Source organism: Puma concolor, chromosome F2 (assembly GCF_028749965.1).
Source record: "Puma concolor isolate L17-30 chromosome F2, mPumCon1.1.hap2, whole genome shotgun sequence".
Taxonomy (NCBI): domain Eukaryota; kingdom Metazoa; phylum Chordata; class Mammalia; order Carnivora; family Felidae; genus Puma; species Puma concolor.
In genome coordinates, this window is record NC_141684.1 from 19,644,011 (window position 1) to 19,671,681 (window position 27,671).

Sequence of the window (27,671 nt, forward strand, 5' to 3'; positions counted from 1 at the left end):
TCCTTGTAAGACTCCTAGAAAGTAGATTAATTTATTCTTTGTCACAGCCCTAGGAGAGATTATTTCCATTTTGCATATAAGAAAAGTAATGTAGGAAGAGGTTGAACAACTCAACTCGCCCATGGTCACACAGTGAGAAAATGGAAAAGCTGGGACCAGAACCCCATCAGCCAGTCTCCGGAGTCTGTTGCCTCCCCAGCAAAGTGTGCTTTCAGCAAAGTGAATGAGAACACTATTCGACAATTTGCCAGCCAGTGTCTTCCATTCCATTTCCTAATTACACAATAATAAAAAAGCAATCATGCATCCCTCCAACTTAATCCTCACAATTCAGAATTCAGTGTTAACTTGGGTCATTTCTTTCTTTTTTTTAAAAAAATTTTTTTAATGTTTATTTATTTTTGAGAGAGAGAGAGAGAGAGAGAGAGAGAGAGATTGTGAGTGGGGGAGGGGCAGAGAGAGAGGGAGACACAGAATCCGAAGCAGGCTCCAGGCTCTGAGCTGTCAGCACAGAGCCCAACGTGGGGCTCGAACCCACAGACCCCAAGATCATGACCAGAGCTGAAGTTGGACACTTAACTGGCTGAGCTACCCAGGCACCCCTAACTTGAGTCATTTCTTAAAAACCAGTTGATCTAGAATATATTTATTTTTGAACCAATATACTATTTGACATCACCATTGCTAGCTATTGTTTATTAAATTGGCTTCCTCCAAATGTTTAAAACTTAGGAATTAGAGGGCCAACCTGACTGATAACAAAACCTGACAGGTCAGCCTCTTCTGGTACATAGGGATGGATATGTTTAATCCGGCCTGAAATCCCTCAAACTCAGCCTCACGATGCAGGTTATTAAGTAGCTACAGGGCACAGCTAGGCAATTTCAGTGAAAGATCCATTTAGTAGAATATCTGTATGGCAAGAAGTTATTTGTTATTCCAACGTCTCTGACATCTTTTCCTTTGATTTTTGAAAAGTAAAACAAAAACAAAATAAAAATTCCTGAGCAAGGGAAGGTCCATAACTCCACCAAAGTATGCTTTGAGGGAAAACACATATTCCCTGTAAACGTAGGCAAGAAAAAGTGGCATATTTTCCTATAATTTTAGGAATCGCTGAAATGTAAAGAAAAGAAACTACAGTAGTTACATTCAGAGGTTCACAGAAGTTTAGTGCTGAGGGAAGAGGAATGATCTCATCATGGTCCAAGTCCCACACATTAAAGATGTCTGTTAACACGAATCAAAACATCCTCGCTCAGCTCTAAAGGTCTTCCATGGTCTGACCCTCCATGTCTAAGAATAATCTCCTAGACTCCCCTGCACATCAGCCTAACTAGAATAAACACTGATCCTTATTCTTTCTTCCTTTTAACAAAGACTGATTAAGAAACTTCTATGAAACTGAGCTGGAATCTAGGAATAAAAACATGAGTACACGGGTATGATGACATTTCTGCCCTTGAGGAATGGTCATTTCAGTGGAGGACTTGGCATGGAGATTTATATGAAATGTCTCAGCCTAAGGAGGTGGAGGAGGGGAGGTCCTCACACAGAAAATGCACAGTTTTAAAGAGAGACTAGCCAGGAGCTCACCAGGTGGGGCAAGGAGGAGAAAGCAGCCCAGACAAATGGAAAAATGTCCCAGAGACCAAACAAGTATGAAACAGTATAGCACGTGTTGGGAGAGCTTTACATAACTTGGAATGACTCAACTGCAGATGAAGGGATAGTGGGAGGTCAGTTGGAAGGGAAAGGAAGGGCTCATCATGAAGGGCCACATATACCTGGCTGAATATGTGGGACCCATCCTCTGGTAACAGGATCTGGTGAGGAGATTCAAGCCAGGGAATGACACATCAAAGATATACTAGAAGGATCATCCAGCAACTGGGGAATGGATGAGACCAGGGCTAGAGCAGAGGTCAGGGAGCGGGTTAGAGCTTCCTGTGATAAACTCGGTGAGAAACAACAAGGGTGCAAAATATAATTGTGGCAGGTGCCACGAAGCAAGAGAAAGAGTCGAAAAAGATAAAAGGTACAAAAGATGCAGTGCTTTGTGTTGGCTTTATGTTTTACCGCAATCCCCATTGAAACAATGCCAACTCCCTGCCTTTGTGGAAGCAAAGCACACCCTCCTTTCAAGATCCAAAGGAAATGCTGCCTCCTTCAGGAGCTATTCTCCCCATCGCATCAGTTCAGGGGATAGCTCCCTCTCTGCCTCTTCCTCTCTGTCTTTCTGTAGGTCTCTCTGTCTCTCAATGGGACTTTCATAGCAATTTTGTTGTCTTTCCCTTAAACCATTTCTCACTTTTTGCCTTTTATTATACCTACTTACATTAAAAAAAAATCACTCTTGGGGTACCTCGGTGGCTTAGTCGGTTGAGCATCCGACTCTTGGTTTGGGCTCAGGTCATGATCGTACAGTTTTGTGAGTTCGAGCCTCGAGTTGGGCTCTGTGCGCACAGTGTGGAGCCTGCTTGGGATCCTCTGTCTCCCTCTTTCTCTTTCTGCCCCTCCCCCAACTCGTGATTTCTCTCCCTCTTAGAATAAATAAATACACTTTAAAAAATCATTTATTTATGTATTTTTTAAAATTTATTTTAATGTTTATTTATTTTTGAGAGAGAGAGAGAGAGAGAGAGAGAGGACAGAGCACAAGCAGTGAAGGGGCAGAGAGAGAGGGAGACACAGAATCTGAAGCAGGCTCCAGGCTCTGAGCTGTCAGCACAGGGGCCAACGCGGGGCTTGAACTCACAGACTGGGAGATCATGACCTGAGCTGAAGTCAGACACTTAACTGACAGAGCCACCCAGGTGTCCCTTAAAAAAAATCTTAAAACAAAACCACTCTCTAGATTTTCCATGAATGTGGGAAAATTCCTTGGTCATCTTTTGTACCCCTCGGAACCCCTCTTCCCCATGTCTCTTGCATATATTGTGACTACCCAGCAAATATTTTTACATGAGTGACTTAGGAAACTGACGTCCTGAGAGTCTAGATAAATGGCTTCAGTGATGTGGCTCACACAGCTAGTTAAGGTCATGTCAGGGCCACATCTAGAACCCAGGAATCCTGACTTCTAATGCAGTGTTCTTTAAATGATGTAGTGGACCTGTCTCCCTATATTGATCTCAAGCTAAACTCATGGCCCCTTCTTACATGAGCTTCATCTCTGTGTGCTCCCCTGCAGGGGAGGCACTGTATTTTAGCCGAGTCTTAAACCTCAGGTAGGAGCTACGCCGGCAGCCGCAGCAAAGCACGGTCCACCCGGGGAAGTCGGTGGCTGCAGGCAGAGTGCATGAAAGCACACGTTCCTGGCACCGGCCTAGGAAACACGTTGCTATTTTCAGTAGGGCAGTCTGTCTTTCTTGGTCTCTTTCCCTCCTGCCTTCCTAGACAGACATCCATGGGAAATCAATCAAGGCCTGAACACCACGACACCGAGCCTGCTTTACTAGTCACGCCAGTCTGGCAGCCAGCAGGCATCTGGCTGCTCACTTCCCGGAGCACGGAGCACGAGGAAAAGTCTGGGCGGGACAGTTCAGAGAACAACTGGCTTTTGACAGAGTGCCCACAGCCTACCACTGTGGCGTCCCCGCCCAGTGCCTATACACTAAATGGTTTCTGTCTTGGATAAAAATTCCAGGGCCACGGGGGCCCTTTTCTGTTGATTTACAATGATCGAGGACAATATTATTAACGAGTGCTTTCTTTCCGGGAAATAGTTTGTTGGCATTTCTGTATGGCCATATTCAAGAGCTACAACAGGCCAGGTGGATAAGCAGAGTGGGGTTCTGCTTACCTAACACATTCTCCACCCTTCGTACACCCCATTTTCTTCTCCGTAGGATCCTGGAGCTGGTTCTTCTCTCCTATCCCATCTCTCATAGATCATATGAACCCAGCTCAGGTTAAGGGAAACTAGTTCTAGGAGGTGTCAGCAAAAGTTCAAGGAACAAAAAGATCAGCTCGTGCACACGTGATTTTATTAACCAAATTAACCGGCTCTTGCTTTTTCTCATTTCATTTCAGGATGCCTCAAAGTCTTTGATGTCCTGAAATCCCTCATGACTTTCTGAGAAACAGATTTAGTATGCACAGTCTCTGACACTGCTTTAACCAGCACCCCTTACTCTCCGAGCCCCACTGACATATTCCAGAACTCTTGTTCCCAAGAACAGTTTGGGAAGCAGACTAAAGCCTGGTAGGAGAGATCATGTTTTCAAATCTCTTTTCTGGTGAGGAATAGACTAGGACCAAATGAACGGAAAAGTTTACAGTGAAAGGATGGTAGAGACAGGAGTGTGTGTGTGTGTGTGTGTGTGTGTGTGTGTGTGTGCCTGTGTCTGTGTCTATGCACATGTGCATGCATGTGTGCTTGTGCATGATAATGAAGGTGAGTGTTAGAGTATGTTTCCACATGCATGACCATAATTAGTAATACCATTTTGGATTAAAACTATATGTGTGAAGAGAAAGCAATCAAATTTTCTTCTGTGACCCATTACAGCTGGATTTGTAAAGAGGAGATATAAAAGTGTTTGAACAATGACACTGTATTTGGAATGAGTATATGGCTTTGTAAAGTAACTGCTGAGAAGAGCATTCATTTGGGTGTGCAAATGAGGATGTGCTTGCTAAAATCTGGAGGCATTTTTTATGTTCATATCTTGTGTGTGTGTGTGTGTGTGTGTGTGTGTGTGTATACACCTGCATATGTGTCATGTAAATCTTAGCTTGGGAAAGAACTCTGAGGATGACATAATTATACTGAAATGAGTTTAGAGAACAAAAAGTAGCATGGCAGTCTGGGTAGCCAGAGGGAGAGTGGTGTCTTTCCAAATGAGAACCAGTGTTTCTCTAATGTTTTGTTGACTGTGGTAGGCAGAAAAAGCATCCCCCAGAGTGTCCATGTCCTAATCCCCAGACCTGTAAATATATTACCTTATGTGGCAAGAGAGACTCTGCAAATGTGACTTAGTCAAGCATTTTGAGGTTATCTATGGACACTCTCTAGGATTATCCGGTGGCCCAGATATAATCATGTAGGTCCTCAAGGCAAAAAACCTTTCTAGACTGTGCTCAGAGGGAGATGTGATTAGGGAAGAATGGCCAGAGAGCTGAAACACTGCCGACTTTGGAGATGGAAGTAGGCCATAAGCCAAGGAATGTGGGGGGCTTTGGACACTAGAAAAGACAAAGAAATAGATTCTCCCCTAGAAGCTCCAGAAAGGAAATGCCAACACCTTGATTTTAACCCAATGAGACCATGTCAGACTTCTGATCTAAAGAACTATAAATTAATAAATTTGTGTAGTTTTAAGGCACCAAGATTGCAGTAATCTGTTATGGCAGCCATAGAATCTTAGCTCGTTAACATCTCCGCCCTCACCCTTCAGATTTCACTCTTCCACAACTTCTTCACCTGTTTGCGGTACTGCATACATTTACGCATCTCCAATTACTTCAGTTTACGGATACAGATTTAGTGTGTCACAGATAATGTCAGAATGCTGACTAATACCGACACGTAGAAGGAACAACTTGAAAGTCACAGAAGATGCCATATGTGGTTTTGGAGGCCATTAAATGCAACCACCTCAGCCTACAGATGAGGAAACCGACCCGGATGTGCTCATTTCTTTCTCTCCTATCTCTCTCTCTCCTTGAGTCTATCTCTATCCCTCCCGTTGATCACACTTAAAAACCCTCAGAAACTAGAAGCACAAAAATGGGAGGTAATTAGTTCCACTTACTGGCTTTCACTTATTTGCTTACGTGTGAGTGTGTGTTTCAACAAGAAATCTTGTCTTTCTTGCAGGATTTCGAAAGAAAAATCTATTCCCATTCTTATTAATGCTTGAATCTCTCAACTTCATATTTTTTCCCCAGGAGTCAGGCCTAACACATAGCTATTACACCCAATCCCTGTAAAGATGACACTGAACTCACCTAGACAAACAGAGAATTGCAAACAATGGAAATATACATAAGCAGAAGCATAGCTGATTATTCCCTATGGGGACCATCTGTCTCTAGCCATGATATATGCACAGTCTGATCTTACTCTTTCCCCCAGAAGCTTCTCTGGTTTCCTTCATACATTCCCACAGAGTCCAATACTGAAGAAACATTTTTGGCCAACACAGATGCTGGTAAATTTAAACACATACATAAACCAAGGGATGACTGAGCAACTGCTACTGCTGCATACTCACAGGTGGCCCCAGGGCACCTTGAGGCCCCATGCTTCCTGTGATCCCTGGGACTCCAGGGGCGCCGGGAATGCCCTGAATAGAGAGAGAGGAGAATGGAACAAAGGTGAGTACTCATACATTCTCATCGAAGGCAGCCAGTTCTCAAGAAGGAGTAACAAACACACACAGCGATAGCTTCCTTCTCCCTCAACACCAAGACTTGGAGCAATATCCATGGCTCATTCCTGTTCCCAACTACCATAAAAGTAGGGGAGATATTTTTCAGAAGCCACACTATTAGGCGTAGTTTGTTCAAATTTGAGCCTTAGCTATGTTTAAGGAAAACTAAATCAATGCAGGGGATTGTATAGGCAAAGGGGCTCTGATAGAATTATCAAACAACATGGATATATTAGGTAGAGCTCTGTACCAAGGAGTGAGTTGTTAACCCAGAGCAAAGATGGCTGCCAAGGTGAAGGTTGAGCAAAAGAAAATTTCTCAAAAGAAGTGAAATGCTCTAAAGTAGAACATAGCCTAGTAGTTTCCGGAAATACTTACAATTGGCCCAGGTGGTCCTGGAGGGCCAGAGGACCCATCTTTTCCAGGAAAGCCCTAGGGAAAAGAAACAGTGTGTTAACTATGCAATTGCTTTATATGGTTTTCAGATAGATGTACTTAATCCCATTTAATATTTGGAGGGGGCAAGTGTTGTTGCTTACTCTGGACTTCTAAGGATTCACCGCTTCTAAACCCTTCATAAGAATTGTTCTTGGCAAGACTTTTGTGTCTGTTGGCTCTGTGAAATTGTCTAGCACAAGAATTTTAGGTCTAAGTAAGACATGCCACTTACAAACTTAAACAGGAACTTGTTTCCAGAAAGTGTTTTTCTTAAACCAAGCATAACAAATGAAAAGGGAGATGAAGTTTTGGTAATCAATCAGACAAAAAGACAAAAAGACGAGTCAGTATCCTTCATGATCTGAAGTCAGAGAGCATTTGGGGCAAGGACTATCAAAGAAATCGACATTACAAAATTACTATAATATCTGAAACTGCAACTCTTCAGGAGCAGCCTGGAGAACAGTGGGGTAGGTTTCCTGTTGCAATGATATGGTTTTGACTGCTGGGCCAACTTGTTCAATGTGTCATCACGAGCTTACAAATGAGTGCATGCTGGCTTCCCATTCCATGTTGGAAGGGCTTAAGGCAGAAGGCAAATGATATTCTTTCTGAAAGTATCTTCCTAAATGATTTAATGTGGGTAAGTGTGTGTTGGTTTTATGTGAAAAATATAACCGTCGGCATGAGTGATTCTTGAATGGTTATGGTTCTAAACTGTGGATGCCGGTCCTTCCAATCCAGTTAAAGACAGGAAAAAGGATCTTCAGTCTGAATTTTAGAACAGGTTAATAAAATATTAATCAAAACATCGTGTTCTTCTACATGGAGAAGTGAACTTTTTGTCTTGAGATTTGTCTCTCTTCGGAATAAAATCCATTTCCATCTCAAACCAACTCAACCCAAGTCAAATCAACCTCTCTTGGCTCACTTGTTGCCTCTCCCAATTCCTTTTCTGAAACCTGTGCCACTTTTCCAGTGAGCTGTTTTTTCCCACTTTGTCTTGTCCATGAAAATCATCTTCTTAGGGGTTCCTGTCCACATTCCCATTCTCTCTCCCTACTTCAAGGTATCAAATAGAAGAGTAAAGATGAGACTGGACAAAAGGATACGGGGTGTGACTGGGAAGAAAGGAACCAAAGGGGGCACGATGAGGGGGTGGGATAAGTATGGAGGAACAGCACTGGAGGGCCAGCAAGGCCCTCTCATGCTCTCAAGCTCAAATACTGGCAACTCTGAAAACTAGATAAGGTTGATGATTCTAGAGCTCACCGATATTTGTGATTTTCCTTTTCTGCCCAGGCACATTGTGAGGCTAAATTCCCAGGCTCCAGTTCCAGGAATCATGTTGGAGCCACAGCGCTGAATTCTGGCCAATGGAAAGGGGCCAGTTCCAGCTCTGGCTTATGAAAATTTCCTGTGGGTAATCCTCCACTCTCTTTTCCCCTTTTGTAGCAACTTCAGAGCCCACGTGTTAAAGATTAAAGTGTCCCAGGATGGAAAGACCCCGAGTTTCTAAATGACCATATGGAGCAGAGACTAGACCTCCCCACTCCTCTGTCTATCTTGTTGATAGCATTGGGTTGTGAGCCAACAATAGACTTTATTTTATTTTATTTTATTTTATTTTATTTTATTTTATTTTATTTTATTGCATTAAACCACTGAGATTTTAGGGTTGTTTGTGATGTCAGTTATCCTACACTAATATACCTGCCGCTAGTTGTGGGTTTTTTTTACTACTATTTCTGTTTTTTCAGTTAAGACATTCAGTCAAAAATATTAAGTCAGGGGGCACCTGGCTGGCTCAGTCACGACAGCATGGCTCTTGATCTCAGGGTCATGAGTTCAAGCCCCATGTTGGGTTTAGAACTTACTTAAAAAAAATTAATTCAAAAAGCTGCAGTAATAGACCCCGATACAGATTAAGTTACACACACACACACACACACACACACACACACACACACACACCCTTTTGGGGATTTGTTAACTAAATAGCAAAAATTAATGCTGACATAGTCTGAAAGAAATTATTTTGCATGTTGTTTAAATATAGCATAAAAGATCAGAATATGTGAGAGATGAACAGGACCTAAGAGCTCCTTCAGTTCAATCCTCTCATGGTGTAAGTGAGAAAACATAGGACCAAGAGAAGTTAGGAGACCTTATAATTAAAAATAAAAAGGAATTTTAAAAAATGTATTATTTTCTCAATGAAGTTCACATAAGAAAAAAATGGACTCTGGGCACATATTCGATAATTTAAGAAGACATTTTAAAAAGAAAATTTTTTGCTTCTTGCCTTAAAACTCTTCCAGCAGTGGATGGGAAGCAAACACGGACCCGTGTGTAACCCACACATGACACACCGTCAACACAACGCCCAGCAATCAACACCGTAGCGTTGCTGCAGGAGGCCTTCCCCAAAACAAGCAGGGGCAAGTTTATTCACAGAGGGAGGCAAGCCATGGCATATTTTCTTAAAAGAAAAGTGCATCAGGGGCACCTGGGTGGATCAGTTGGTTAAGCCTCCGACCTTGGCTCATCATCTCACAGCTGGTGAGTTCGAGCCCCGTGTTGGGCTCTGTGCTGACAGCTCAGAGCCTGGAGCCTGCTTTGGATTCTGTAACTCCCTCTCCTGCCCCTCCCCTGCTCACACTCTGTCTCTCTCTCAAAAATAAATAAACCCTAAAAAAAAATAAGAAAATTGCATGATTCCAAGGAAGATCTGCAGGAAATAACACATTTACGCCCCCCTCCCAATCACGAGGAAGGAGCTGAAAAAGAGACACATCAGTTCTGTCCTCCACAGCGGCACTGAAGGATGTTCTTGTGAACAGTTCTGAATTCTCCTGATTTCTGGACCCCACATGTGACTCATCTGGAAGGGAAGACAGAGCAATGTTCCTACATCGTAGGAGCTAAATTTGGCGGAGCGGCTCATGGTTGAGTGTGATCAAAAGAGGATGCTAGAGAGAGCCAAAACATAAGAGACTCCTAAAAACTGAGAACAAACTGAGGGTTGATGGGGGGTGGGAGGGAGGGGAGGGTGGGTGAGGGGTACTGAGGAGGGCACCTGTCGGGATGAGCACTAGGTGTTGTATAGGAACTAATTTGACAATAAATTTCATATTAAAAAAAAAGGATGCTAGACAAGATGTTTGCTTACTCTGTGTCATTCTACCTGCCAGAAGCTCAGAGGGCAGACATTAAGTTTTACTCATTGTTCCATTCCTAATATTTTCCTAGCACATTGCTGGCACAAAACTAGGCACTAACAAAATGTTAGTTCGAATTCGAATAAAATTGAGGATGCTGGAAGAAGTATTCTGATTACTGGGTTGACTAAATAAGTATTAATCTCAAGCATAATTAGTCTGGAAATGTGTGTAGGGCAGGGGGGAAATGCCAATGTCATCGCCCTTGCTGCTGAGCTGTCTACAACGCAGGAGAAAGGCATCAGGGACCTTCAGAAGCTGAAATTTCATTTCAGTGAATATCTTAGGGGTGATTTTCTAGAAGCAGACCTGGATATTATGCCTTTGATATCTAGAGGGACTGTCCTTGGGAGGCACCTGCTCGGGAGGAAAGGAGGCAGGAGAGGGCCTAGGAAGAGGCATGAGAATTGGCTATCGCTGAAGTCTGGCCTCAGCTTATCCCATGAGGAGAGCTGGAGTGGGAGTTATAGCCCAGATATAACCTATGGTAAAGTTTCATTCATTCCTATCAGTTAGTCATTAACCGGGACCAAGGTGGCATTTCCAAGGGCAATTCTCTGTGGAAGGGCCAATTCTGAACCAGGCATGAATCTGAATCGAAGGGCCAATTCTGAATCAAGCATGTTTGGATATGACAGTTCAAGAATAAAAGCATTCTTAAGGTTACCGTGGGTTACCAGCTTCTCTGATTCCAAAATAAAACGCACGTTCCATATTGTTATAACTAAGATGATATTAAAATTAATACCATTTTAGAATCATTATCCAACCCATTTTCCCCAAATTTTCTTCCTAACCCTAGAAAATAAAAAGTTCACATTTTTCATCATGTAAATATGATTTGCAGTTTAATTTTTTAATCACATGAGTAAACATGTTTTTTTACTTGGAAGCCTCACATTTGTCACATTAGAAAATTATTTGCAGAGCTACTCTGTGCTGTGCTTTCTGGTAGGATTTGGATAGCTAATGAGGAACAACACAGTCTTTCCAAGAAGTTTCCAGTTTTGAGCAAAGTCAATGATTGAAAGAAAATGACAATGTGCTATGATGATGGATGAGAAGAGTTCCATGGAAACATGTAGGAAGAACACAGTATCCTGGCAAGGGAATGGAGAGAGGGCTTGACTGGAGAGACGTTTGAATCAAGGGACCCAGGATGACCGGGTCACTGCATTAGTTTCCCTGCTTGTGGGCCGCCATGACACCACATTACGGCTCATCTTTGCAAACCAGGCAACATTCAGCCAGGGCTCAGATCCTGCCTCTCATCCCTTCACCTCAGGGTGAGGAGCAAGGGCAGGACCTTTTCTATATAAGAGCAATAAACCTGGTGAAGAGAAAAACTCTGTAAAATGTCCGCATGTTACAAGGCAAAATAATTGGCAAATCCGAGCCTTGGGATTCAGCTTAATCTATAGCAAAGCTCATCGAATGAATGGCCATCAACCCTTATCAACTAAAAATGTGTTTGCATTTCCCAGAACATTTCTATGTCCATACGTTTTCCATTTCATGTTAGGTAGCCAATCTGAGAAGACGTATGTTTGTGAATTAAGCACTCCCAGAAAAAGCAGAAGCCCCTAATTAAGCAATGAAGAATGAAGAGGAGGGAATAGAAGATTAGGTGATAAGCATAATATAGACATTCACTGAAGCCGACAAATATATTTTTTCAAGTGCATGAAATCAGCCACCCACAAACAGGGATGTTTTATGACATGAATAGATCCAGGCATTTTTCTTTTCCTGAGATTCCCACCTTAAAATATTAATATGCACCCACAACCCACATTAAAAGTAAGTTTTGCTATAAAAGCTTGAAAGGATTTTTATAATTTGTTTTTGAAAACAGTCGGCTATGAGCAAGCTGTTAAGTTATGGTTGGCTATGATTTGTCAGCAAAAGGAACTCTCCCCCAACATTTGCTTTCAAAATCACTGATACTTGAATGAATACTAAATTTACTTATGGCTGAAATTGGCAAAGTGTACTGTTTTATAGACATTGAATTAACCATTCATTCATTTCCATTTTGCTGTTTTCTTTTCCATGTTCTGGAGCATATATACACACATTGAGGTGGCAAGAATTTCCTACGGAGTCTTAAAAAGTCTGTAGTTTCTAAGTTCTGTGTCTATGAAATTTAAATGATGAAACCAATGTGCCCACAAAGAGTGTTGTAACTAAAATTAAAGTCAGAAGCTAGAATATTTATGTTTAGGTAGCTATCAGTGTTCAGAACTGGTGACTCAATCCTGATACACACCACCCATGCCTTTTTTGAAGACTTAAATGGTGAGTCACAAATATTAACCTTAAGATTCTGGAACATGCCAATTGTTAAGGTCCTCTTACACTACACCCTCAGGTACAGTGGGGATCTTTAAGCAACAGGCATCTGATGGGTTTGTTTAGAGGAACTAAAATTCTCTAGTGAGACCTAGAGAAAAACTTGAAGACATTCTTGCTGCACAATTTCAACCCTGTGGCATGGCTCTGGACTGCTGTGAGCACCAGCCAATGTACCAGCGTGGCAGTCAGCCATGGGAAATAAGGTTGCTACTTGCAGCAAAGGATTAAGACCAACCACCAGATTAAGAGGCCAAGCACCAAAAAGCCACAGACTCTGTAAATACTGGCCCAGGTTAGATCAGTCATTAAGTGTTGGTACCACGTTGACTCACAGGGGGGAATTTTCAGACACACACACACACACACACACACACACACACACACACACACTATCTATGTGTGTATAAATGTATATATAAACATGTGCATATATTTACATATATATACACAATATACCTTTTACTATAGTCATATATGTATATATTACATATGTAATTTAAAGAATTGTTTAATGTTTATTTATTTTGAAAGAGAGAGCGAGTGAGCAGGGGAGAGGGGCAGAGATAGAGGGAGTGAAAGTATCCCAAGCAGGCTCCATGTTGTCAGCACAGAGCCCAATGTGGGGCTCAATCCCATGAGATGTGAGATGATGACCCGAGCCGAAATCAAGAATTGAACACTTAACTAACTGAGCCACCCAGGTGCCCCTACATTTACATAAATTTAAATGTATGTAAATTTCCACATACATATACACACATATATAAACATATATATACACATATATAAACATATTTTCAGTAACCTAAAAATTCAGTGAATTGAAACAGCAGTAAAATTCTACGCAAGAAATTACTTAGACATACAGTAGGCGTAATAGTATAGCAACCCACTATACTATCCAGTGTTTCTAAAAACCTAGCTGATTATCAGAATCATTAAGCTTTTTAAAACTATCAATTCCAAAGTCACACACAAGACCTTGTGTATTGGAATCTTGAGGTCTAAGCCCAGGAATCAGTGTATTTAAAAACAAAGCAAAACTTGAAACAACAACCTGATCCCTTAAGCTGTAGAACTGCTGGTTTATGAATATGAAATGTCTGGCCTGGCCCCGACGGATGGCCTTGGAACCAGAGTGCAAGGCAGATATGATCTGCACCCCGTGCTCCAACAGAAGGATCTGTAAAGCCAGTAATAACATACAACAAATCCCCTAACTGTTCTCAAATGTGTCCCAGATGTGCCACTATCCAAATGAAGGTGAAAAGTAATTGAAACATATTCCTATGTGTGAACTATCAACTTCTACTTCACCAAGAAAGTGACCCAAACTGGGTTCTTACAGCCCAAAAATTCCAGGCGAGGTATCTTCAGTCCTGTTTATTAAATATCCTTAACGCAAGACTTTCCTACATGAACATGATCCCATAGTGACCTTTATTAAACATAACGTTTAGAAAGAAAGAGCTCAGTGTTGGAGCCACAGGGATGGATTATAATCCTGGTTCCAACACTTACTAGCTGTATGGCATTGTTCAAAGACTTCCATTTTCTAAGCTCCAGAGTCTTCCTCTGTAAAATGGGGGTAAGAGTGCTTAGCATTTGTGGGCTTTCTGAGGATTATAGAACTAACATCGTAAAGCACCTGCACTTAGTCAATAATTAGTAATAGTGATTCCTGTTATTTTTATTCAGATAAGCTGCCAAGTCCTAACGGCAAGTACAATCATCACTGTGGCTGACTGTGAGAATGTTTCCCTGGGTTTTATAAAAACCCATGTAGACCCACAAAAAAGAAAACCAAATCATCCTCTGCACTGGCTTTGTGATAGCTTTCCACATTTCTTCTTCTGAAGGAGGAAAATACTCAAGGGGGATAGTGTCATGAATCTTCGTATTTAAGAAAATGTTCCTTGGATAAATCTCTTATCACTGCTTAGCATTTATGATAGGAATTAAATCCAGATAATTGACTCAAGTTCCATTTGTCAATAATATTTTAAATCCAATTCACTTCGATGAAATGGAACATTCATCACAAAAATGGCCTTTATATACATCAAAGCCACATCAAAAGGAAGCACGTTCCCAGTGTACTTTCAATGTGGAACCCAAGAAAGTTAAACAACAGCAACAAACCACTTGCTTTTTCTTTAGACTCCTTTTTAGAGTTCTTTAAAATCCTCCAAGGCATCTTGATATGGCAAGCACAGGCATTATAAAATATACTGTCCTGACTTATTAGGTTACATTGAAAATAGTTAATACTAATATTAGCTAAAATTAAATTTTTATATAGAAATTCTTTATATGAATCAATTCCCACAGTAACTCTATGGAGTCAAATATTTTTTCCACTTCACAGATGAGTAAAGTGAGGCTTGGAGATAGCAAGTAACTGGCCCAATGTCATTACAGCGGGGGTTCAAACTCAGGTCTGGCGAACAGACCAAATCTACAATATTCACCACTGGCCCTGCTTCTCATAACCTCGCAAGTTCAGCAGAATTCATATGTAGAAGATTTTTTTTACTATTCGATCTTTTCCAGCTGAGAAAGGGAAGCTGTGGTTATGGCATGGATATGGGAGGACCAGTAACCTGGGGCAAAGGACGCATTCCAAATGAAGTTCACTTGGAATTTAAAGATGAATACCCTCCGTACTATGGAGGAATTACTATCCACCAGGTGCCATAAAGTATCTATCTCCTTGTCATTTTTGTTTCTTGTCTCTCCGACTTTTTATATAACCATATTAAGAACTGGAAAATAAAATAATTTTTACTATTTCTATTTGGAGTGTTTGACAGAAAGATCATGCTCTTGGAAGTAAGTGAGCCCCGAACTGGAAAAGAGGTTGTGTTTTCTTTTCTTTCTTCCCTTTTCAAATTCTTTCTCTCACTTATTATATTTATCAACCACATCTTGCCTGTTCTTTCTAGTTTCGCTAAGGATCACCTGACGCCCAGGGTGGGGGCTGAGAGACCCACTCTACATCAGAGGAGCTCAAAGATCACAGGAAGGCCCTCAGGTCACAGACACCAAGGAAAGAAGAGGAAGGAGCCAGAAGGAAGTGGCAGGATACACAGTGAGAAAGGAAGATGAGACCTGAATGCTATTGGTGGGAATGGCTCAGAATGAAGCTGAACGCATTCCACTGTGGACATGCACTGTTGCTTTGATTTTTACTTTCTTAAATTCTAATTTTTTGAAGACACAATTTTTTCTCAGCCATACTGAAATATAATTGACATATAACACTGTGTAAGTCTAAGGTGTCAACTTGTTGTTGATTTGATGCATTTATATAGTGCACAGTGATTGCCTCCATAGCTTCAGCTACCGCCTCCATCCCATCACACAATGACCACTTATTTTTTGTGGTATGAACATTTGGGACCTACTCCCTTAGCCAAAGCTCCCTTTTAAAATGTGGTCCTGGACCTCATCAAAATAAAAAGCTTCTGCATAGCGAAGGAAACAATCAGCAAAACTAAAAGGCAACCAATAAAATGGGAGAAGATATTTGCAAACGACATATCAGATAAAGGGTTAGTATCCAAAATCTATAAAGAACTTATCAAACTCAACATCCAAAAAACAAATAATCCAGTGAAGAAATGGGCAAAAGACATGAATAGACACTTCTCCAAAGAAGACATCCAGATGGCCAACCGACACATGAAAAAATGCTCAACTTCACTCATCATCAGGGAAATACAAATCAAAACCACAATGAGATACTGCCTCGCACCTGTCAGAATGGCTAACATTAACAACTCAGGCAACAACCGATGTTGGTGAGGATGCGGAGAAAGAGGATCTCTTTTGCACTGCTGGTGGGAATGCAAGCTGGTGCAGCCACTCTGGAAAATGGTATGGAGGTTCCTCAAAAAACTAAAAATAGAAGTACCCTACGACCCAGCAATTGCACTACTAGGTATTTATCCAAGGGATACAGGTAGGCTGTTTTGAAAGGACACATGCACTCCAATGTTTATAGCAGCACTATCAACGATAGCCAAAGTATGGAAAGAGCCCAAATGTCCATCGATGGATGAATGGATAAAGAAGATGTGGTATATATATATATATATATATATATATATATATATATATGTATATATATACACACACACGTACATACACAATGGAGTATTACTTGGCAATCAAAAAGAATGAAATCTTGCCATTTGCAACTACATGGATGGAACTGGAAGGCATTCTGCTAAGCAAAATTAGTCAGAGAAGACAAATATCATCTGACTTCACTCATATGAGGACTTCAAGAGACAAAACATATGAACATAACGGAAGGGAAACAAAAATAATATAAAAACAGGGAGGGGGACAAAAGAGAAGAGACTCATAAATATGGAGAACAAACAGAGGGTTACTGGAGGGGGTGTGGGAGGGGGGATGGGCTAAATGGGTAAGGGGCACTAAGGAATCTACTCCTAAAAACATTGTTGCACTATATGCTAATTTGGATGTAAATTAAAAAAAAAGTAAATTAAAAATAAAGAAAAAATAAGCTATATTCTTATTATGCAACTAAGTGTTTTATGGAAAGATTAAATGTGCATATGGGAAACATTCTATGAAAATATGTTTCCAACCTCAGTGGTAGAATTGGAAAACACAATTAGAGTGACTGTTAGATGCTAAAATAATGTATCACCTTTATGCTGTGTTTTTAAAGGTGTTATTCCTAATGGAGCTGCATTTTTGCCACATGTTGTATAAATAAGTTGTTTCTTGTTATTCTTTAGGAGCTAAGTACGCTCCTAATTCCAGATGCATCCATTACACTTCATAAAAACAATTCAGGTATTTAAAAATAATAATAATAAAATAAAAAAGTAAAATCAAATCAAATGTGGTTCTGCACTGCGCTCCATCACTTGCCAGCAGGAGGCTGAGACTTGTTCAGTGAGGAAGTCCAACTTTTGCTGGACTTGCTTATGGCCCCAGGCCCAGAGCTGAATGTGAGTTGCCTCTAAGAGTCAAAGATTCCTCACGGGAAAAGCCAGAATAAGCTAGAAACATTAGAAAACATGTTCCTTGCTTAAAGAGGAGAGGTTTAATCTTCTCCTTTTTATTTTTGCTCACCTTTCCCTCTTTCCAGCTAAACAAAGGGGCAACATTGACACTGGCCCCAGGGAAGAGGTGCTACCTGTCCTGTAAACCGATAGTCAAGGTGCTGGTGCTAGCTTTGGGCTGGGAGTTCTTATCTGTCACTAAGAGAAGACAAAGATTGAAAAGGAAGACGAATGGGCAGTAATGAGTAGCCTGCCACTCTTAGAGCAAATCCCACTCACTCCCCTTCCTGCCGAGGCTCTCCAAGGATGTAGAAGCACAAACTGGACGCCATCACACAGATTTATCCCAGCTGCTTCCTCCTCTGTCTCGAGTGTGCTTTCCTCACTCAGGATCAGGGGCAATGAAGGTACAGTAATAGGAAGTGATTTAAGGGGGTAGTGAGAAGAAAAGACAAAATAACTCTGCCTCCCTGAGTTCTTTTTTTTTTTTTTTTTCAACGTTTATTTATTTTTGGGACAGAGAGAGACAGAGCATGAACGGGGGAGGGGCAGAGAGAGAGGGAGACACAGAATCGGAAACAGGCTCCAGGCTCTGAGCCATCAGCCCAGAGCCTGACGCGGGGCTCGAACTCACGGACCGCGAGATCGTGACCTGGCTGAAGTCGGACGCTTAACCGACTGCGCCACCCAGGCGCCCCCTGCCTCCCTGAGTTCTAACTGGGCAGTTTTCTGCAAGTGGCTTTCCAGGCATTTTAATGGGAAGTTTCATCATCCGGCGTTTGCTTTCAGTCTGTTCTACACCATGGTTGTTATTGTTTATTTTATTTTTTTCTGATTGCGGCTTTGCCTTTGAAGATGGCCAACAGCAGAGCAGGAATAATCCTCAAGTTTTGTCCTTAGTACTCTCAGCAACACCCCTTTCTCACTGCCAAGCCACAGAGACCTAGATACTGCTGCTGCTCCAGAGAGACTCGGCGCTTCATGAAGGTGCTCTGTGTCCGGATCTGCCACGATGGCCATGAACACTGGTTCCGGACCTCCTCCTTTACAGTGCTGCTAAGTAACTATCTCATCGTTTTGGACGTTTCACTTTCCTTAAGCTCCCAGATATTTGACTAAACACATCAGAGCCACCTAAGTAACTGTTTTCACCCACTTGTCCTTCCTTCTCCAACTGTCTCTGAGGAACATCCATTTGGTTTCCCAGCCCAGGGTAAGTGTCATGCCCCTGACGCCACCATATCCTTCCCTGACCTCTAGGTGGATGGTCTAGGAATTGCCTCCTTTAGCTATTAAAAGTCTCTCCTCTTCTGGATCCTTCCCCTTTGGTCGCAGTAATGAACAACCCTCTCTAGGCTGAGCACAGCACGTGGCACATAGCATGTCCTCATGTAAGATGTGTGCTCAAGTAATATCTTATTAAATAAGATATAGGCAGTGCCCCCAGCCCTGCAAGGGCAGGGCAACGATGTTACACAATTCCAGGAGGCACCAGCATATTCTATTCTGTGTGAACGGCACCCCCTCAAATTATATGCTGAAATAGCATTGTCCTTTTCTAAAACAATTGTCACAGAATTTGTGTAATATTTTTAAAACATGACCCTATAAGAATGAGTACCTCCCGAAAAGCGGATTACTTAGAAATAAGTCCATTTCTATCCAAGAATTTTTCAAAATAGGAATGGGATGCATTCTGAAAGTTTTGCCTCCAGATTGAAGGAGGGAGGACAATAAAATCCACATGTAGATATTTTATCACTTTATTACAGCTCTAAGGCTGTTCATTCTCTAAAAGAAAACATGTTTGAAGGAATAGCAAAATTTTTATTAAAAGCCTGTGTGGGTATGAAAAGAAAAAAAAAGTAGCTTTAAAAGAAAAAAAAAGTGAATTTTTAAAAGAAAGTATTCCCAAAGCAAATGATCCAAACACCAATACGACACGTTTGATTTGGGAATTCTTTGCCAAGACTTGTCTCCCTGCATAGATAAACCAAGTAAATTCCCTGCACCAAATCTTTAGAGTTGCCATTTTCAGAGCTTCAGGAATCACGAAAGAACCTAGATGTGCAACGGAGCAGGATCTTAGCCTAAGCCCTTTGCCAAAACATATAAATACTTCTAGACACTCTTTGTACATTCACAAGAAACCTACATAAATCTAACTTTTAGAGAATGCCTCCTTTAGATACGGTTACTTGGATATGATTTACAGACTGAGTAGTTCCATTTAATGGGCAGAGACTAAACAGATTTTAAGCAAATGAAAGTTTGACGTAATAAAAAAAAAAGAACATGGAAGGAATTTAAGGCCCCACACCTACATGTCTATAGAAAAAACAATTTCCTTATTCTTGAGCCGTATAACTATCCTGAGCTAAAGGCGGATCTTGTTTGAGTAGAGAAGTGAGTCTTTCAGCCGGTCATTTGCCAACCCAGTGGGTAAGTTGTACCAACAATAACCAGGGCATGCCAAATGTGTTGTCCTTCATTGAATCGGATCCAAGTAGTTGCCACTCCATATAATTCAGTCTTGACAGAATTTGTGCAGCTACCCAAATCCTAAATCAGAGACCATTTAAGAAAGACTAGCCATTGCTGAAAATTTAATGACTTCCTATTGCCTTCCTGATAAAGCACAAAATTCTTAGCCTAAAAATAAAATATTTACTTGAATTTGTGTTTACTTCTACAGCTTCATTTCTTGACAATCTGCCCAGATCTGAGTGTGTACGTACATGATACGCACACACACATACACACACTGTACTCTACTCTCCAACCACACTGAGCTCTGTGCAATACTAGAAATGCCCCGCCTTCTCTTCATCACCACACCTTTGTGCATGCTGTTCTCTGCTTGCAGTAGCTTTCCTATCCTCATGCACCTGGTTAATTTCTATCTCTCATTTGAGGCTCAGCCCTGATGGTGCCTCCCCCAGGAAGCTTTCCCCAACCCTCCAAGTCTGGCTTAGTTATCTATTCTTTGTAAATACTCTCATCAGGCTCTGCAAATACCTCCATTATTGCATGTATTACAGTTTCTTATTTGGTGATATTTTCTTCCACTGAACTATAAACTCTTTGAGGATAAGAACCTTAAACCTGGCTCAGTGAAAATGTGCTGGCTAAACAAACACTGGGTATTAACTCATTCCTCTCCTGATCATCCTTATAATTTCTTTCACTGCTGTCCATGTGAACAGGTTAAAAGAAGAGCTAAGTGACAACTATTAAATAAATAAAAAATACTGTAGATAGCATAGTACTTAAATTCCAACCTATATGATCCTTCCTTTACGTTTATGCCTTGACAATTTGAAAAGAACTGGAAAATCTGCTAAGCCAATGCACACAATTCAGTGCAAATTATATTCAGATTATGGGAACATTCAGAAAAAGGTGTTGCTCATTTGGAAAGGTTTGATAAAAGTTCTCAGGTTTTGATGAAACTAACGGACATAGAAGATAGGGAAATAGACACAGGATAGTAGGATATAGATAGACAGAAGGGATAATAAGGGGGAAAAAAACAACCTTGTTTGATTTTGTTGCATAGAAAAGAATGCCTTGGTAAGGAATCTACTGTGCTAACAACCTCGGGCAGGTCCTTACCCTCTGGCCTGGAGAGCCATCACGTCCTGGTGAACCAATGCCTCCTGGAATACCCTAGGTAGAGCAAGGACCAAAGAAAGTCAGAGTCACGGAAATTGGCAATCAACTGCCTTTCCACCCAGCTTCCCTGAAATAGAGTAAGGCCTCCAAACACACCTAATAGCATAAAGGCAAATGAAGAACCCTGAAGTTATTTATGGGAAAGAAATGCCCCCCCCTCCCCGGGCTTGTCCTCAAGAGCATTAGTATGATGCTCAGTGGGGGCTAACATAAATGAATGCAGGCTAACAGTCTTTAATATAGAAACCACCTATTGCTAAAATCAAAGCTGACTTCAGAAGCGACAGCCTTTATTTTGCCCCTTTGCAATGCTCTAGACCTAAGAGCATTTTTTAGCAGATGACGATAATAATAATAATAATAATAACAACAGTAATAATACCTGTGGACCAGGAAGGCCAGTTTCTCCTTTTTCTCCTTTGGCACCGGGCATTCCCTGAATATCCAAAATTACACAGGGTTAAGTTCACATAAGGTAAGTTCTTAGTCTCTTCATCTTCTCCACGGACTGTTCTAACGTTTTTACCACTAACTTGCTTTGATGTTAGCATCCAATACAGCATGTTTCACTTCTCACATCCACTACCCCATGTATGTAAGCATTCCTATGGAGTTGAACGTTTATACAGCAGAGCAGTTCAAATACAGAACATACAGTCTGCTACGGTTAAACCCATCCTGGAGATAGGTGGAGGAGAGATTGGACAGTTCAATACCATTTATGGTTTAGATTTTTAAAGTTCGTATCTATAGAGTTTTGGCTTCGTTTTGGCTAGAAATTTATAAAAATGGAGAAGCAAACATAGACTCTGGCACATAGCAAGACCTTACCAAAGGCTTAGTAGTAGTAGTAATTACATATCTGGCATGCTAATGCTTTCTAACATGTGAAAATAACCCTGGAGCAGAAAACTTCTCAGCTAGGGAGATACAATCGTATGCCCAGAAAGATTGTGAAACATGTGCTTAAAAGGCTTGTTGGCTTCAAATATTAATTTTAATTAATAGAAGTTGGTTTTATTCTTTAAACCTAGATCCTAGCAAGATTAATGAAAACCAGTAAGTTGCATTAAATTTGCTTTCAGTGATACGAACAGCTTTTACAAAGTGCCTATATAAAGTACACTGTCTATAATCTAAAACTTCGACTAAGTGCGTTGTACTTTGATGCCCACTGAGATAAAAATCATAAGTAAATGATGAATCTGTATCCATGATTAATACAAAGACATAATGAACAACCTAAATTTGTGTAGCATTTGTTACTTTCTAGATTTTATTACATCTGTTAAGGACTTGATCCAACACGAAAAAGGACAATACATGTCACAGCCCTGATTCTCTTCTATAGAGAAATTGCTTATGGATATGCTTACTCTGAGTGGAGGCATCTATTTGTAAAAGACACTCGTCATTTAACAACAATAACAACAAAACTGGCTGATGAATGAACTCTCAGTAACTACTTCCATTTCTCAATTTTTATTTTTAGGAGTAGGAAGGAACTGAGGCTCATTATAAAGGGTATAGAAGACAAAAGTTCATCTGTGACTCATGAAAAAGTGATCACAATACAATCCACCCAAATGTCTACACACAACTCACAGGCATTCCCTGAATGGACAGACCACTTGGTCCTTGGGGTCCAGGGGGACCCTGAGGTCCCGGAAGGCCTATTTCACCCCGAGGGCCCTCTGGTCCCTGGAACACAAGAGAAAAAAGTCATTCCAGAGGTAAGTTAGATTCTCAGTACTCAAAAGATATTTCTGCTTAGAGCACTTATGATTTATTTCCTTAAATAAATTTCCCTAAGACACAGGACACTGATAGGATGGCAAGACAACATGCTTCAAAGGGTGCACCTCCCAGGTAAGATGTCACCAGGAAACCAAAAGAGTAAACACACAGGGGTTGCTGCAACTTTAATTGTTTGCTTCCATAAATAAGAAAGCTGTGCCAACTATGTGAGTAACTAGACCCCCCATACTCCATAACAAATCCAAAAGACAAAAGTGTTTCAAGACCACCCTCCTGGTCTGTGCAGGTTCATACCATCTAGCTGACCTACATTCTCTCCACCTCCACAGCTGTCAGCCACTCATCTCAGGGGCACGCCTGCACTACTGAAGACTTTGCACCCAGTCCCTTTCTTCCTCACCTTGATCCCACCACTGCTCTGTGCCTCTTGACTGTCTGCTTAATGACCTGTCCTCAGCGCAATATTACTTGATTTTCTTTCTTCTCGGGATCAGGCACTCCTTCACATCAGCAACTCTTATTTCTGTAGTTTGGACCTTGTGGTTTAGGCTAAAGCTATACCACCTCTGTAATCTCCGATCCAGAAAAACTACCTCAACCTCTTCCTTCCCCTCTCTGGTTCTGTGACTCCAGGGAAAACTAGTATAAGTTAAGACTTCCAACACCTGGGTATCGTATTAAATGGGAGACTGATGATTCCATCACTTGAGACAAGCAATACAGAAGTGGGGATAAATAACGAGTGCAGTCTAAGTTCTAGGTGCATGGGAATAGCCATGGGGACATGTCCAGTAGTCTGGGGATCAAGAGAGATCTGAGCCGGATTGGATTTTGGAGTAGTTCAAGGTGTGTTTGTGGGTGAGGTTATGAGATGAAAAGTGGGTAGGAGGGAGAAGAAGAAAGAGCAGTGTAGGAAAGGCCAAAGGGGGAGAACATTTCAAAGAGAGAGGTGTTCAACCATGCCGGATGCTGTAGAGATCTCAAGTAAGACAGGAATTAAACCATAGCCTGCGGATTGGATTACAAGGAGGTAATTGGTGGCCTTCATGACAATTTTACAGAATTCTTATAGGAACAGAAATCATCTGCAGGTTAAGTATGATGCTGGTTGTACAGAAATGGAATTATACACTATACACTTCATTGGTTTTTGCCTCTTTTGTGTGGCAGAGTGTTGTTGAGGTTCATACATTTCATTGCATGTTTCCATAGTCTGTTCCTTTTGATTTGTGAGTAGTATCCACTGCATGAATATAGAAAATTGTTCATTCACCTGCAGGTGAATACTTGAATTGTTTTCAGTTTTTTGCTATTGTGAATAAAGGCGCTATGAACATTTATGCACCAAAAAAAAAAAAAAAAAGAACTATTTTATAAGTAGAATGCAGAAACTGAATGAAAACTATTCTTAAAAGAAACATAGTATATAACAGGAGGGGAGACCAAGGTAGCTAGATTTAAAAATATGGAAGAGATAAGCTGGTAATTGACAAATATTAGTTAATACTTGCAATCATTTAATCATATGTCACTTAAATATATTGAGGAATGGAGAATGGAGCAGAAAGGCAGCAAATAAGGGTCTCATTTCATTCTGGACGGTAGGAGACAAAGACAACTCAGAGAGATCAACAGCATGGCTGCTTTGTGGTTCTAAATTCTTTTTATCTGCTTGCTACAACTGAAATATGGAGCCACAAAATGGAAAATAATACAGAGTGGGGCTTTCCATGTGGGAGGTATACTTTATCTGTTCCTCCACTACCACATTGGTGGACATGTGAGCATCCTTTGTCCAATAAGACCTTTTCCTAAAACCACTTCATATTTGTATCTGTGATTCATCAATATCATTATATAAAAATAGCCACATCAGTAGTGGTCCAGTGGTCTAATAAATGGATTATTAGAGGTAAGGGGTAAATGTTGGGATCATCAAACATCTTTGAACTCTTAATATGTCTTCATGATCAGAAACACCATCCAGAGGAAACATTGGAAAGACAATGGGATTGTGCTGGGATCCCAATGGGAACAGGAAGCCAGAATGTACATGGGCTCTTGGGCACTGCCCTGGAGTGGAACCGAGGAAGACCCACTGTTTTGCTGTCTGAGAAGAGGCCCTCAAATCACTGGCCTTCCTTGTAGCACCATAAGAAACATCAAGTCTATGCCTAAGATATGTGTCACAATCTCAGAAATTTCAACAAACAAAAAAGGAGATATCTCATGGTCTGAGTTTTGAGTTGACTAGTGCTTGATTATTCTCAGTCTTCTTTCATTTACTTCTTCCCCCCCACCCCATATTATCTCTCACCTTGCTTCATTTGTTTCTAATTTTATAGTAAACATTTTTGCAATGTTCTCTTCACCATGAATAAGTACCATGCAAATTTAGTAAGTGACCAAACAAGTCAGTGAGTCAAGCAAGGTGGTGGAGGGGAGATCATGTGGGGCGACAGGGTGAAAATGAAACAAGGAGTCAAATAATAGAGGGCCTTGAATGCTGTGCCAAGGAAGGTGAATTGTATTCTCAAGGCACTAACATATGACTACAAGTTTAAAAGTATGATATGACCTATCAGAAATTTAAAGAAATAAACCTCGGGGCAGATGTGAAGAATCAGTCAGAAAATCCAAATTACTGGAGCCAGGAGACCAGTTTTAAGATTTGCCAAAAGCCAGGTAGAAGATGGTGAGGCCTGAATTCAATTACTGACTGGGCTCCTGCCCATCCCTTAGGGCACCTTTGTGCAAAGTAGTAAAACGTGTCCCTGGACATGGCTTGGCATGGTTTGGCCTTCTTAGCTGGTGCCTTTGTGCAGTGCATGGCCTAAACCAGCACAGTTGGTGGCCCTGGGCAGCGAGAAAGGAAAATAGAGTTGTGTGTTTGATTATACATCGTGGGGAGGGAGGAGGACTCTAAAACTTGAGAAATCACCTGGGATGCAGTGCTCCCTAGTTGTGATTCAGTTTTCTCCTTACTTTGTTGCAGGTCGAGGAAGAGCAGAACACACACGAGGGAATACTACTTTGGAAACTAAACCACTCAGAACATCGACATCTGATTTTTGACCCGGAAACAAACCTTTCTTTTACTAAATTATTAAATATTTTTATGAAAAAAAATGAAGTCTTTAAGAATAAGGGAAAAGACTTAGATACAACTTTCATAAAAATATAATGAGTTTTGGATCACAAAGGGTAGATGGTACTAGGCTCCAAAATTACATTATTGCCACTTATGAGAGACAGAGATGCAGAGAGACAGAAAGAACATTACCTTTGGACCCTGGTCACCTCGTTGGCCCTTTGGTCCTCGGAGTCCTGGACCACCCTGGCAAACAGATGTTAACTATTAGCACAAAGACAAGTCTTAAAGCAGCATATTTCATCCATTTTCCTCAGTAATATGGATTATGTAATTCTTATTTTGAATAAAGGCCAGCTCATTGTGTAATGGTATATGTTCATTATGATCTTTTACTGAAAACCTGCCAGACTCCCCTCTTCCTGCTGATGATCTCATACTTTGAGAAAGCTTCCAATGCCAAATCCCTTCAAATTAAAAAAACTTACAGTATTTGGAACTTTAGTGTGTAAGACTACTGCTATTAATGGATGCAAATAATAAAGTACACTGCTAATCTAAAATTGCGTGTGTCTTATACCACAACTTTGAGATTCTTCAATTAAATTATAAAAGATATATATACCATACATTATTATATACTATAAAAATAGTAACAATTTAATTTTATTTACACCGTAAAAGGCTAATTAGTGTTACTGAAACTTCAGTTATTTGAATTTCCCTAATATTTTTGCCCTATTAATGTATCATCTGCACAATTACTTAATAGCATTTTCTTTATCTAGATATATATGTACATACATAATATATACATATGTAAGTATGTGTATATGTATTCTTTGTGAACACAGTCTTTGTATATATGTGCATAAATACATATGGGCATTCATACTCTATTTTTCAACTGACTCACTATTTCACTTAAATCTGATCTTAAAAGCAAACATTATACTTCAAAAGTTAAGGGGAAAACGTATTACTTATTAAGAATAGAAGGTAACCTTAAAAATATACTATAAATAATGCTATTAAATTTAGCTAGATTTTGTTCCTATTGAAGTCTGCGAGCCATGGACTTGCTCTGTTAAAAAGGGAGGTGAGTAAGAATACAGAATATCTCTTTCACCTGAGCAGAAGGGTTAAAAGCTCATTAAAAATGGAATAACTTTCTCAGTGTGTGATTCTAATTCATTTCCTGCTACGTATGCGCCTACCAGAAAGCGTTTTGTTACCATCAGTGGAACGCTTACAGCACGTGGGGAAAGAATGATCAGGAGACCTTTCAAGGTTTCTCCCAACTTGTTTTCACCACTTAAATTCACTCCCCTCCCCAATAACATCAGGTTGCTTATTTTCCAGACTTTTAAAATACAATTATAAAATTGCATTTTATGTGTACATGTATCTATAGAGAATATTGCCTATAGTATTTTTGTGCTATTACATGATGTATTAGAATTTACATACATGATATCACACTTTTTACATATTTCTCACATATTTTACTTTTACTTACATATTTTAACTTGATGTATTTTGGAGATTTTTCCCATGACATAACATATGATTTAGCTCATTCTGAATGAGTTGCATAGTTTTCCAAACCTTGGATTATATAATTGTTTGTCTAACCATTCTTCTTTATGGGAAATGTAGGGGTTTTTTGCACATTTTTTTTTTTTTTGCTGTTTAAACAGTTCTATAA

At 40.5% G+C, this 27,671-nt stretch overlaps 1 protein-coding gene across 5 annotated transcripts in view; it reads right to left on the reverse strand.

Moving 5' to 3' along the window:
• The window catches only part of COL14A1 (collagen type XIV alpha 1 chain), a 215,351-nt gene that overhangs the window by 29,929 nt on the left and 157,751 nt on the right, over positions 1-27,671 (reverse strand). For all 5 annotated transcript variants that reach the window (XM_086695199.1, XM_086695201.1, XM_086695198.1 and 2 more), the window contains 6 exons: positions 26,156-26,209; positions 22,720-22,815; positions 21,497-21,550; positions 21,055-21,108; positions 6,759-6,812; positions 6,222-6,293 (listed from right to left, as the gene is read on the reverse strand). In XM_086695199.1, the coding sequence (XP_086551325.1) occupies positions 6,222-6,293; positions 6,759-6,812; positions 21,055-21,108; positions 21,497-21,550; positions 22,720-22,815; positions 26,156-26,209 (384 nt within the window). The remainder of the gene's footprint in view (positions 1-6,221; positions 6,294-6,758; positions 6,813-21,054; positions 21,109-21,496; positions 21,551-22,719; positions 22,816-26,155; positions 26,210-27,671) is intronic.